The sequence below is a fragment of the Gekko japonicus genome, unplaced genomic scaffold (assembly GCF_001447785.1).
Source record: "Gekko japonicus isolate JY-2015 unplaced genomic scaffold, Gekko_japonicus_V1.1 scaffold384, whole genome shotgun sequence".
In the NCBI taxonomy this organism is placed as follows: Eukaryota; Metazoa; Chordata; class Lepidosauria; order Squamata; family Gekkonidae; genus Gekko; species Gekko japonicus.
This window is the reverse complement of record NW_015175980.1, coordinates 54,753-68,955: the sequence shown is the minus strand read 5'-3', so window position 1 is coordinate 68,955 and position 14,203 is coordinate 54,753. Positions and strand designations below refer to the sequence as shown.

The 14,203-nt window shown below is 43.3% G+C and overlaps 1 protein-coding gene across 1 annotated transcript; it reads right to left on the bottom strand.

Annotated features, from left to right (window-relative positions):
- Positions 1 to 3,105: 3,105 nt before the first annotated feature.
- Positions 3,106 to 13,426, bottom strand: LOC107123052 (parvalbumin beta-like). The gene is made up of 5 exons (XM_015426222.1): positions 13,332 to 13,426; positions 12,718 to 12,785; positions 8,502 to 8,634; positions 5,422 to 5,531; positions 3,106 to 3,679 (listed from the first exon to the last, which is right to left on the bottom strand). The coding sequence occupies exons 2-5, from the start codon at positions 12,776 to 12,778 to the stop codon at positions 3,654 to 3,656; spliced, it is 330 nt and encodes a 109-aa protein (XP_015281708.1). The 5' UTR covers positions 12,779 to 12,785; positions 13,332 to 13,426; the 3' UTR covers positions 3,106 to 3,653.
- Positions 13,427 to 14,203: the final 777 nt, after the last annotated feature.

The following is a 14,203-nucleotide window of genomic DNA, read 5'->3' as shown; positions in this document are numbered from 1 at the left end:
TGAACACAGGACCTTCTACATGCCAAGCAGATACTCTGCCACTGACCCATAGCCCCTTTGCTCCTAGAATCTTAGGGTGAGAAAAGAACTCCAAGGTCATCTAATCCAACCCCCTGCTAAGAGCAGGAAATGCACAGCTACTTCCTGATTGTCTCCTGTGTGTCTAAGCAGGGCCTTTTTGGCTCTGAATCCAACCATGCTTCTTCCACACAGAAGGCCCTGGAGAGAGAGTAGCTGTAAAGCAGCTAGTGTTACTTTCTTTGTCCCTTTTTTGTGTTTTGGTAACCTTTAATTTTGGTGCTTAACTTCCACATTGCTTGGCTTTTAGAGTCAGGTGTTGTTTCAAAGAGCAAAATTGGGATAACTGATAACTGACTGTTGCGCTGAGAGACTTTTGCTGTTTACTGATGTCATAGTGAGGTGGGTTTTTTTTAATGTGGTGATTTTAATTCCCCCCCCCCATCTGTTTCTTACTGTTTAACCTATTTTGCTTTTATGATTTCCTCGGTTTGCCTGATGGACAGAGAGGGCAGAGGAGGGCTCTGAGATGCAGCTAATAAAAAGAAAGAAAATAAGGAATAATACATGCTGCAGTTCCACTGTGCCTGTTGGCAACACATGCCTATGTTATTAGCTTGCAGGAGAGCCTAGGAGAGACGGCAGCAGGATCAGATGGGTGGAGGTGGCCACATTGAGCAGAGTCTCACTGAGGAAGGCAGGCGACATATGCATAAATTCTGATCTTGATAGATAGCTTCTCTGTTCATTCAGTGACCTGTTGGCTTTAAAATACCACAGGACTTTTGTTTTATTTTTCTACCCCTTTGCAATCAGCTAGCAGGGCCTTTCTGAATCTGTCGGCCCAAGACAGGGAATCTAAGTGAGATTTTGGATTCTTGGCACGGGCATTCTGGGCTGTTTCCCCCAGAGTACCCACTAAATGGGATAATGAAGAGAATGGTTTGGTTGTTACCGGGACACTTTCATTCCTGGACAGTAGCATAATTACTGATGTGTGGCACGAGAGTGCCATCAAGTGGTCCTATGTTTCTCAGAGAAACCTGCTAGCTTTTTCTGCTGCGGTTTCATTTTGATTAATTTGCTTACTTAATGAATTACAGAATGAGGCGAACCTGTCTTGATTGTCTGTCAGCCCTGTATTAGCTGGAAAAAGAGTGTTTGGCCCAATCTTGACACGGATGGAAATTCAGATGCCATGTAATTGTTCTCTTTATTTATCACCAACTTCCCCTTGGAGAGAAGGTATAACCCTCAGTCAGGCATTTCTCACTGAGGCCTCTGTACGGTTCCCCAGAGTAAACTGTTAGCCTGACCAACTTCCCTGTGAGTAATTCCCTTCACAAACTACTCAGGGTAGAGGGAAAGGGGAGACATCCCCTGAATAGATGGGTCCTGAGGTCTCTCCCCTGACTTCCATCCTCTCAGGGGCCTTGATTGTCAGTGCAGAGGTAACATTTTATGTAGCTGAGTAAAACATGGTTGTAGAAGCTAAAAGCTAGAATAGCAGACACTTTCTTCTGTAACGCTGATTCTCCTAACATCAATAGGCTATAAGTCCAGAAGCAAAATAAAAAGGCACATCTGTTAAACCGGGGATGTGTTGCTGATTCTCCTGTGTGGGTTCTTCCACACTCTCTTATAGAATCAGAGAATCCAAGAATCATAATGTTGGAAGGGTCCACCAGGGTCATTTAGTCCAACCCCCCCCCCACAATGCAGGAAATTTACAACTACCTTCCCACCACATCCCCAGTGACCCCTTCTCCTTGCACAGAAAATGGCAAAAACAAAACAAAACAAAAAACCCTCCAGGATCCCTGGCCATACTGGCTTGAAGAAAATTGCTTCCTGACCCCAAAGTAGTGATTGGCATTTCCCTGGGCATATAAGAAAGGGCCACAAGAACTAAACATTGATGCAATCCTGCCTGCCCTCCATCTCGTGATCTGCCTAAGTCCACAGAATCAGCATTGCTGTCAGATGGCCATCTAGCCTCTGCTTAAAAACCTTCAAAGAAGGAGAGCCCCCCCCCCCCCGAGGAAGCCTGTTCCACTGAGGAACCGCTCTGTCAGGAAGTTCCTCCTGATGTTTAGCTGAAAACTCTTTTGATTTAATTTCACCCCATTGGTTCTGGTCTGACCTTCTGATCATGCTAGTCATTTAGACTAGCACATGGAGTTGCTGAGTAGCACATTGAATGCCTAGCACACTGAGTTGTTACACCAGCCACATGCAAAGCATTCTTGGGTGGGGGGGGAGTTCCCTGAAAGTGTATAAAGTCCCTTGTTTAGACCCGCTTCTTTCAGATTCACCGTAGTTTTTGATTTTGCTCCAGTAGCTTGCTCAGAGGTCCTCTTCACTTGTTCGGATCATCCAGAGTGGAAATTTTTGCCCGTTCCTTGTGCTGGCAGGGAAATGTGAGCGTTCTTTCTTGAGATGTGGCAAACAACAAGAAGCATGAGAGAAAGGCAGGACTGCTGGAGGCAGGGGGGAAGCAATTAATGACTCCTCTCTACCTTATCTACTCCTGGCTCTTTTCTTTTGCACCTGCATCCCAATGATTTCTTCCCAGACTCCATCACAGTGTTGCAAATGTTGGTGCCAGACTCTGGCGCCACTCTTTGATTGTGTGATTTGAGAGTGATACATCACTCTGTGACACTGCAAAAGAATTCCAATGCATCTCTTTAAATGCCTCAGGTCCTCACAGACTTTCCTAAAAACATTCCTCTCCAAATAAATGCTAGGGTTTGCTTGTGCAATCAAGCTAAGAATAGACTCCAAGGAAGCAAGAAATGTTTACCAGCCTACCTGTGAAATTGCTCACCTGCTTCCTTACCTGACCTTTGGCAACCAGTCTCTGGTTGGAGCCACCTCTAAGGGGGGGGGGAATTGGTAATGTTTCCCCCATTCAATCCCAAAAGACTTTGCCCTCTCCCCATTTACTCCAGATATGTAAAAACTAATGCATCAATGGCATGACAGGGTTAGCATGGTTTGATTATCAAATATTCATTCATCATATTGAAAGTGAAAAAGCAACAATGTCAGTGGTATGAGTAAAGAATGACCCCAGAATTCATGAATGATGAAGTCACTTTATATGTATGAATGAACAATTCCACCAGTGTTACAATAGCAAGGCATTTTATGAAGCTGGTTATTTGAAGGCAAAGACCAGTTTAAACATTCTCATTAAACATTTTTGTTTAAACAATAAACAAAAATCAATGTGATTTTCCTTCTCCTTTGAAAGTTTCATACACCTTGATTGGAAGGGTGATGGCTGTTGGTTAACTCTTGAAGAGAAAGTATCCACAGATCTCTTTGGAAATCCCACATTTATTGAATATTCCTAATAGCGCCTAATGCAAATGAAACATAAAGTTCAGAGTTCTTCTCCTTAGATTCCAACTTTGTCTCTGTTTGATGTAGAGCCCTTTTAATTACGACATCAGACAATAAAGATCAAACAGCGCATTGTGAGTTAACACATTTCTCTAACAATACGAAACAATATACTGGCAACTGTCAATGCCATTTCACTGTATAAAATGTATAAATAAATAGTAGTCTTGCAAAAAGAAAGGGTGTTTTACAGTACAATTAGCTTGGTCTTCCTCTTGATCTCTTTAAGAATGAACCAGGGCTTGGAACTCTAGAAAAGAAAAAGCAAAAAAACCCAGATTTCATTATTGTAGGGCTAGAAAAATCATTAAAAAAAAAGAATTAACATGGATTCCCTCCAAAGGTATTGCTGAATCCTGCCATGGGTGGAATTTAGTGGCTCTGTGGTGAAGAGGGAACTTACTAGAATTTGCCACTTTTCCATAATGATTTTTCAGGTTCCTACTATGCACTAAGTTTTCATTGTATGTGGCCACTGACTTCCTGCACTACCACAATATGATGATATAACTGTTCGGGTGATGTAATGAGATGATGTCGTTGTGCCACATCAGTGTAGGCAGCCTCTGGGCATGTTTTGTAAGACCCACTGCAAAGCCGAAATCTCGGTGGCGGGAGCTAGAACTCCAAAACCCTCCAGATTCTGCCAACTGATGATGGAATCAAGCTTCTAGAATTGAATAGACCCAGAAGACTGGACTGTAGTGGGAGGGGAAGGAAGGAGTGTGTCTCGCGGAACAAAGTCAAAATTTTACAGTTAAAGACTTTGTCCTTCAGCACTACGTGTTCATCCCACAAACATGTGGAGTGAAGTATTGGGATATGCATGTAGGATGAAGGTCAGAGCATGTGTAGCATGAAACTTGCTGTATTGTATTTTTAACTAAGCAGGTGTTTTCTTCAAAGTGGCGGGAACAATTCCTCCCCCTCCATGAAGCACTTGTGTAAACACATCAAGCTGCCTTCTACTGAATCAGACCATTGGTCTGTCAAAGTTAGCAGTATCCACTCAGACTGGCAGCAGCTCTCCAGGGTCTCAGGTAAAGGTCTTTTACATCACCTGTTACTTGGTCCTTTCAAATGGAGATGCTGGATAGTGAAAGTGGATGTTATGCATGCAAAGCAGAGGCTTTCCCCACTGAGCCTCCACAGCATGGCCCTTTCTGATTCTCTGCATGGAATGATGTGCTTTCTACCCATCTCACTTCCCAAAGGTCTGTCGGGAGCTTGTGCAGTTTGATAACCCTCCAACAGTTGTTTTATTAGGTTTGCCAGGTCCGGGTTGGGAAATACCTGGAGATTTGGGCTGGGGAGGGTGCAGTTTGGGGACGGGAGGGACCTCAGCAGGGTATAATGCAGAGTGTCAAACCCCCCAGTTCAGCCATTTTCTCCAGGGGAACTGATCTTGGTTGTCTGGAGATCAATTGTAATAGTGGGAGATCTCCAGGTGCTACCTGGAGAGTGGCAACCCTATTTATGCATTGAGAAATAACACAACCAACATCATGCCATATCATAACATCACTACTACATGCTCGTTTGAGTTCCCAACAGTATTTTTGGAAATAAAAAGCAAAGAACCCAAACAGACTGCTTAATCTTATCTTGTGGGGGGGAAACTCCTAGCCCACTTAAGGCAACACTCTGAAAACATGAAGGCTATTTCTACTAAATGCTTGCAAGCCAAGTCAATACTGGCGGCACTTCACTAACTAATAGTGTAATCCTATGCAGAGTTACTCCAGTCGGAGCCCATTTAAATCAATGGTTTTAAACTGAAGTAACTCTGCATAGGATTGCACTGTAAGGTTTTGTCTTTCCTCATAACCTTCTTAACTTTGCTCTGATGCTTCAGAATAAAATTGCAGAATCCTTTCATTTTGTTTGCTGTCCATATAAACTCTTGTTAAGGATCAGCACAGAAGGAAATACTTTTGCTGAGCTTTGACAATCATCCAGGTGCCCCTCTGTAGATTATGACTGGATCCTTACCATCCACTCCGATTTTGCCATCTCCATCAGTGTCACCTGCTTTCAGGAAGTCCTTGGTCTCCTTATCAGTCAAATCTCTGCTGCCTGCCTTAAAATTCTGCAGAAATTTCCTAAGAAAGAAAGAAGAGATATATTAGTGATAGGGAAGCAAGCCATGGCAAAACCGTACAGTGCATTCCTATGAAGTTACTCCAGTTCAGACCCATTGGTTTAAATGGGTTTAGACTGGAGTAACTCTACATCGGATTGCACTGTTAGTACTGATTTGGGTTGCAAGCTTTAGTGGAAATAGCCTTCACATTTCCAGAAAGTTGGCTTTAGAGGGCTAGGAATTTCCCCCCCTATATGCAATCCATTACTTTTTGTTTTGCTGGGAGGCAAAACTTTCATTAGCTCAAGAAAAGTTTGTACACCATGGGTCAAGAAAAACCAAAGTTTTTTTTTCTGTTAAAGAAGAAGAAGAAGAGATTGGATTTCTACTCCACCCTTCACTCGGAGTCTCAGAGTGGCTTACAAACTCCTTTCCCTTTCCCTCCCCACAACAGACACCCTGTGAGGCAGGTGGGGCTGAGAGTACTTTCAAGAACTGCTCTTGAGAGAACAGCTCTGACAGAACTATGGCTTGCCCAAGGTCCATCCAGCAGCTGCAAGTGGAGGAGTGGGGAATCAAACCCTGTTCTTCCAGATTAGAGTCTGCGCACTTAACCACTATACCAAACTGAAGACCGCCTTATTCCATTAACCCAGGGTGGATACAAAGAAACATCACTATATATCTAATAGTGAAGGGCTGCTCTCTCAGTGCGGATAGCCAAGTCCACAAAACATGACTATAATGTAGGATTCTACAAAATCCAAGAAAACTCATACTTTGCGGGGGGGGGATAGATTTCTTTTAAAAAATGACTAATTTTCAGGTGAAACTTTCCCCCCAACTTCATCTGTGATGTCTGTACACAATGGTGTGTGAAAACTGGCAGGGACCAGGTGTCAGCACATAGGATCAGGGGAGATAGTGGTCAAAATGAACCAAAGCCACTGGAGGAGGGAGATGAATGGGAACCAGTAAAGTGCGTCTGTGTGGGAGGCAGTGCTGGCAGTGAGGGCAGCAGGAGAAGACGAGATTTCTTCTCTTTGAGTATCCAGTTATAATCCATGAAGTTATCTGTATACTCCCTTTATCTCTATACTCCAGCTCCAGGGAAACAATAACTCAGTTTTTTCTTTAGGAGATGCACTTTAAATGCAGTGTTTGTGAGCTCAGTAAAATTTTGAGGGTGGATAGAGTGACTCTTGCTCTTCTCCTAATCACATGATTTAAAAAAGGGCTAAGTAGAAGCATCCTTGCAATAGGCAACAATCAGGTTTCTTTTTTTGGGGGGGGGGAGTGTGAAAGGTGTTGGAAAGAAAGAAGCCACATGCTTCTGTGTAGCCAGAGAGCTTCTTCCTTTTGTAAAGCATGCTGCATGAAATGCAAAATGTATAAAGCAAGCACTAGTTGGAAAGAAAGTGAATGGTAACATAATATACCAAATTAAATAATAATGTGCTGCTGTATCTTTAACCCAGTGAGATTTGAGCATCAAGGGAGAGGGTATGTGATGTTTTCTGTTGCTGGATCGTACCACTTCAGAATGCAAGGGGCAGTTACATATCTGAATGCCTACATTAAAAAACATTTCTCCAAACACATACTGGAATAACATGCCATGGAGAAGGCTGCGCCAGAATGGTTTCTCTCTACACATGTTCACTGTGTATGTGTATGGAGTTCTTACTCGTTTGCTAATATAGTATAGCCTCCTTCTGTACTGCGCGACCTCTCCATTCAGATTCCCTTCTGAAGCCCTGAAATCTCTGTGCCCACACACAAAGGTGAGGTGGGTGGTGAGCAGAGATGGGGCTTTTTAGTGGTGCCTGCCCTCACCTTTGGAATGCCCTCCTCCTTGACATTCACCAACCGCCTGTCTTCCTTTCTTCTAGGGGCCAAAGCAAAAAATTTCTCTTTGCCCAGGCTTTTAACTAAGAGGGTTCATCTTTTCAAAAAACTGTCTTATGGTCTGCTTTGAGCCTGAGGATGGTGTTAAGAATATCATTTTAGGCTCCTGAATGTTTATTTTACACACCATCACAAGATTCCATTAAAAAGGCTTCTCTATATAACTTCTATTCAACTCCACTTTCAGTGTAATCTAAAATAACTAACAATGCAGTCCTATGCAGAGTGACTCTATTGAAATAAATGGGTTTAGACGGGATTAACCACGTAGGATTGCACTATAAGGCCGCAAAAATCAATTGTTTCGATTTTAAAAAGTATCTCCAATCAATTGGATAGCTGCCATTTACAATATACATCTTTTTGCTCAAGTTCTTATAAAAACTGCAAGTGGCAGGTTTCGTCTTAGAAGAGGTATTTTCTTCTGTATGGGAGAGAAAGGAGAATGCGTCTTCTCTGATGACACCTGCAGTAAAATGTGTGCAGCATCTAGCAGCTGAGGCTGTGGTCATGCACACTAAATAATCCACTTTCAGTCCACTTGCAATGCACTTCCCAACTGGATTTTTACTGTGTGAACTGGCAAAATCCCATTTGAAAGTGGATTGAAAGTAGATTTTCCCTTTAGAAATTTTATAAGCAATTGTGTGCAGAGTGACAACCTCCAGGTGAAGGACCTAGAGATCTCCCAGTATTACACCCATCTCCAGAGGTCAGAAATCAGTTCCCCTGGAGAAAATGGCCGCTTTGGAGGGTGGACTCTGTGGCATTGCCCTCTGTTGAGGTCCCTCCCCTCTCCAGCCTCCCTCAGGCTCCACGGCCCAAATATCAAGGTATTTCCCAACCCTGAGCTGGCAGCTCTAGCTGAGTTACACTTTTCTAAGCCATCAGCGGACTTAGGAGGGTGTAACTGTATTTAGGGCTGTACCACAAACCGACCAATTAAAGCCAAAACTCGTCTGATGAATTGACTACATTTTCTTTAATTGAGTGACAGCCCTAAAAACAACGGTGCCTGTATTTTTCATCTGGGAAATGTTTGTAGGAGTGGCTTTCAACCTTTAGAAGAAACACAACTCACTTCAATTCATCCTCCTCAATGAATCCACTCTTGTCCTGGTCAAGGATTCCAAAGACTTTTGCCAGCTGTTCCTTAGTTTTGCTGTTCAGACCTACTTTGGCAAAAAAGGTCTTGTAGTTGAAGGAATCAGCAGCTGGAATGAGATCGTAAAAAGAGAGAGAGAAACAGGTGAAGTGTTGGGAGAAAAGGAGTTAATCAATCCAGTAAGGAACATCTTATCAGCCTTTGTTTCCCCTCCCCAACCACCTTTTCTTTGGATGAAGTGGGTGATCTAGAGAGTCATCCTAAGAAGAGTTACACCCTTCTAAGCCTGTTGGCTTAAATAGGTTCAGAAAGACATGACTCTGCTTTGGACTACACGGACAGACATGCCTCCTACTTGAGTCTTGGATTTAAAGGAGGGTTAGGAACTTACTTAGTGACTGAGCCTCCCCCCAGAAGGCATGATAAATATGAACTGAGTTTGAAGCTGGGTGTGCGCTTAAAACAGTCACACAGGTCTTGCAACACACAATCAATTTCAAATCCTTGAACAAATATCAAGATGTTATCACTCTGAGAGGCTGAGAATGTCTATGCTGGAGCAGAGGTGAGGCTGAAACTCCTCAGAACTCTTCATTGGACGGATGTTAAGTACAAAAAGCTAAAAGTTAAGGGATGCTGGTGGTGAAAAGGACAAAGCTGTTTCAGGGTATTAAGGGAAAAAATCCAAAGGCTGCAGTTTGTAAGGAAATTCCTGCTCACCCTTTGAAAACAGAAGTGTCAGGAGTAATTTGGACCTGTTTCCAGAACCAGCAGAATGACCAACGAAGATCAAACTGACTGACCTTGCTGATGGCTATTAGGAAAGTGAGTGGAAGCAACAGACCATGGTTGGGGCTGTGCCTCTGGAGTTTGCTCCCTGGAGACAAAGGGAAGCAAACTCCTTGGGTGAGAAGTCTCCCTGTTTACATTGGCTTTTCGTCTATAATCTGGAGAACAGGATGTTTTATGAGAGGGCAGGCAGCATAGTATAGCCCAGTCTTGTTAGATCCTGGAAGCTAAGCAGGGTGGGTACTGGGGTGAGAGACCAGACCACCAAGGAAGGTTTGGCAGAGGAAGGAAATGGCAAACCACCTCTGCTTCTGACTTGCCTTGAAAGCTCCTTGCTGAAGTTCTCATAATAAGTTTCTGCCTATGGTTACGCCTTGATAGCACATACATTTCAGGTGGCACATGCATGCGGGATGTTTTATGATGGCTATTTTGAGCTGACCTGTTTTGAGCTGATTTTGTTGTAGTGTTTGAATAATTTTTAATTACTGATACTGTTTATCTTGTAGAATCCCTATATGTTTATTGCCATTTTCTGTTAGCCAGTTCAAACAGGGAAAACCCTTGTCAGCTTTTGAAGTATTGGTCTTTGGCTGGTGAATCGCAATCAGCAAGTAAGCTTTGCTTCAGCCTAAAGTAGAGGTGCACCGTTTTCTATTTGTTAATTCCCCTGTGTTTTTTTTTAAAAAAGAAGGGGACAGGTGTGGAATTAAGGAGAAGGAAGGAAGTAAATGGACAGATATGGTGAAAAAAAATTAAAAATGGCTCCTCTGTTGAAGGCTGGAGTTACAAGTGCATCCATAAAAGCTGAGGTTTATGATTCTAAAGTGCTGCCCCTGGAATGTTATGGCTGCAGAAATACCCTCTCGGGAAACTCAATCCAGTGGTCTTGCATGAACACACAGGGCTGCAGTTTCCCGGCATGGATTCCTTGGGCGTATATGTAACAAAAACCCCACACACGTAGCCATATTTAACAATATACATGTGCTTTCTTCCCTTTTCCATATAGGAGGCCCTGACCTGGATGGCCCAGGCTAGCCTGATCTCATCAGATCTTAGGAGCTAAGCAGGGTCGGCTCTGGTTAGCACTTGGATGGGAGACCACCAGGGAACTCCAGAACTGCTATGCAGGCAGGAGGAGGAGGAGGAGGAGGAGGAGGAGGAGATTGGATTTATACCCCGCCCTTCACTACCCAAAGGTGTCTCAGTGGCTTACAAACTCCTTTCCCTTCCCCTCCCCACCACAGACACCCTGTGAGGCAGGCGGGGCTGAGAGAACTCTTGACAGAAACTGCTCTTTTTCAAGAACAGCTCTTATCAGAACTACGGCTTGCCCAAGGTCGTCCAGCCAGGTGCAAGTGGAGGAGTGGGGAATCAAACCCGGTTCTCCCAGATTAGAGTCCGCGCACTTAACCACTACACCAAACTGTTGCCAGGCAGGCAACAGCAAACCACCTCTGTGGTCCCTTGACTTGAAAACCCTGTCGGGGTCACCATCAGTTCACTCCACCACCGTATAGGAGAATCGTCGTGTCAGTTGTCTGAAATGGGCCCTAGGATCTGATTACCATATTTGGATCCAGGGAAGAATTTACCCGCAGGTCAGATTTCTCTAGTGAACTTAGGTGGCACAGGGGGAGGGGGTAACCTTTCTTACTATTTTTTTTTCTAGTTAGTTGCAAGTATAGCTAATATGGCCCAGGACTCTGGATTTTTACTTAACTGTCGTACTATAGATACCTTTCCCATACTACACCGTCCTCACCTCTGCCTATGGAATATGGATATTTAAACAACATAAAATAACCTGGCTACAGAAGAACAAGATTCAAGTCCAGTAGCACCTTAATGACCAACAAGATTTCCAGGGTATAACTTTTCAAGAGGCAAAGCTCCCTTCAACAGATTCCTGGCAAAGAGAGCTTTGACTCTGAAAGCTTATACCCTGGAAGACTTGTTGGTCTTTGCATGCTATTGGACTCAAATCTTACTCTTCTAATGCAGACCAACATGGCTGCCCACCTGAAACTGGTTTCAGAAGATCTTTTCCCTGTACTTGGAGGCTTGAATAAATGTGGTTGGACTGTGGCATTCCCATCTTCGGTCCCCGACACCTCTAGTTAAAGGTACTTAGGGTGGTGGTGTTAGGAAGGACCTTTCTCTGCCTGGTAGCCCAGATTACATTAGAGAAAGCTGGTACAAGGGAAGGCCTCATGGCCCACGGTAAAGCATCTTGTTCAAACTTAATGTGCTCAAACCTAGCCTTCACATATCATTCAGTCTTCTGACAATTCTAGGAATGTTGCTTTCATGAAGATACAAGGTGTATAAAAGCGTTTGAAACCACTAAATTTCCCCATTAAATTGAAGCCATTTAAGTTTGCACGTGCTTCTATGTTTATGGAGCTAAGCCAGAGTCCTGCATACCAGACTCTTTTTTCATGATAACATGGACAAAAAATGAAGACACCCACTGGACATCAGAAATCCAGATAATTGAAAAGTCCAGTTGCATAACTCATTGATGCCTTCCCTGCCTTCCACTAGCTGTTTTGCTAGTGATTGTTAAATTACTGTTTACTCAAATGCAAGACTAAATTCCACCCACCTGTATGCCATGAAAAAAAGAGGGGGGGCATGTAAAATTTCCATACAAGTTACAGTTATATCCAGTATTAAAAAACTGCATATAACATTTCTTACATTTAGAGTCACGTTCCTTTCAGATAAATATAGCAGAAAATAATCTGTCTGATTTAACTTGTGGGACTCTAAAGTGAGCATTTCCTCAAGATTATTAGCATTGTCCATCAAATTCGTGTTGCATAATTGTTTTTCTGGCATCTCCTAAGAATTTGTGTGTTTATGGGACTGTTGCAACAGAGAATTTATCTAATTATTTGTTGTATTGGCCCTTGTCCATAGATTAAACCTAAATTTTAGCACTAGATCTGGATAAAGGATCATTTGCACCTGTCCCTCTTCAGTTTTGATGAGGTTTAATGTAGGCTCATTTTGACTGATGCAGCGAAAACCTTATGCTCTATTAAAACCTTATCAGGGGCCGCCATAAGTTAGCTGCCACTTGATGGTACTTTCCACCACCAGCCTTTATTTTTGAAGGAACATGTTAAGTACAGGAAAGATTTGGAAAAGAATTAAATTCTTATTCATGAGTTTTGCTGCTTATAATTTGGCTTGGTTGTGTTTTAATACTTTTTTTTTAATAAAAAAAAAGTTTGAGGTACTGGTTCTTCTCTATTGCTGTGGCCATAGTCTAATTCTGTTACGAAATCACTCTGATTCTCTAGCACTGTGCAATCAGGCCCACAAACCACAGAGTGCAGAGAAAGTTTACAGACACATTTTCTCAGGGGAACTTTGTGAGGACAGGAGTTACCTTTGCAGCTCTCCAGGCCGGCAGCGATTTCTGCATCAGTCAGGATACCAGCGAAAGCCATGACAAAGCTATGGAGGGGAGGAGGGAGAGAGAATTAGCTTGTTAAAAAGACAAACAGGAAAGTTATTGCGCTAATGACATTTTTGTTCAAGGAGAGGATGAATGATGCAGGAGATCTCAGGATAGGTGGCTGTAGCCACCGAAGCTCAAGTTGATCTCGGCTGTTCTGCAGCTGCCAGACCGGGCAGCGATTTTTCCTTGGGTCTCAGGGAGACGGCAGCGACAGCAGCAGAGAGAGCAAAGATTACAGTCCAAGGCAAGGCAGCTGTTGCTCAGAACCAGTAAGCATTGTTCCTTTAAAAAAATATCCTGTTCGTCCACCCAGAGGATTTTTTTTTCTCCACCAGGATGGTCACGGGGTGGATTCGGTTTTTTTAAATTTATTTTTTAAATTTGTTTGCTGTTCTCTCAAAGTCGGCTTCCCAGTTTTGTGCGGAAAAAAGCCCTGAATTCGGGTACAGAATTCTATTGGTTGACCAAGCTTGTCTGAATCTTGATAGAGTTTCCAAGCAGTTGGCTATTAAGTTGTTGAAGGCTGAAAGGCTTAAACTCACCTTGTTAGTTGCTTTCCAAAGCTGGGAAGGGGGCAGAGAGAAAGAAAGATCTAAGGAGAGCTCTTCTCTTAGGCTAGTCGCACTGGGCAGAGATCCCGTCTTATATAGGGTTGAGTTAAGACCCCTCACGCCTTTTACAGAAGTCCTGGGGCCACGTCATTGCTCAAATGCCCTGGGGGATAAGATACTGTAGCTGACAAGACCTGCTAGCTAATCAAATTGATATTTATATCCCAGAGGAATGTACATGAGGTCTTAGACAATATAACGAAGCACTGGAGCTACACAAAGTCTCCCCCAATCGCTCACTCCTACTGACACCCCCGTTTTTAAAAAATGATATATTAAAATGTTTTTTTTAAAGATGACACAATTTTAAACATTTTGACTTTGTCTGGTTTTCTGCTAACACCATAAGAGTTCAGAATTAGATTTTGGAGGCTGCAGAACTGGAGGTGTTTTACTTTAACCCAGAAAGCAAAGCTGTTGGGTTCAGTGTAGGGTTGCCAGCTCCAGGCTGGGAAAGATCTGGAGATTGGGGGGGGTGGAGCCTGAGGAGGGCGGGGTTTGGGAAGGGGAGGGACTTCAGTGGGGGTATAATGCCACAGAATCCACCTTCCAAAGCAGCCATTTTCTCCAGGGGAACTGATTATCACCTGGAGATTAGTTGTAAAAGCGGGAGATCTCCAGCCACCACCTGGAGGTTGACAACCATAGTTCAGTGAGGTTACTTAGGAAAGTAACAACGCTATCCTAAGCAGAGTTGCACTCTTCTAAGTCCTTTGAAGGCAATTGGTTCAAAAGGGTGTAACTCTGCTTAGGATCGCATTGTATTTAGTGGGTTGACCTGCAGCAGTGCATGTTAGAATTGA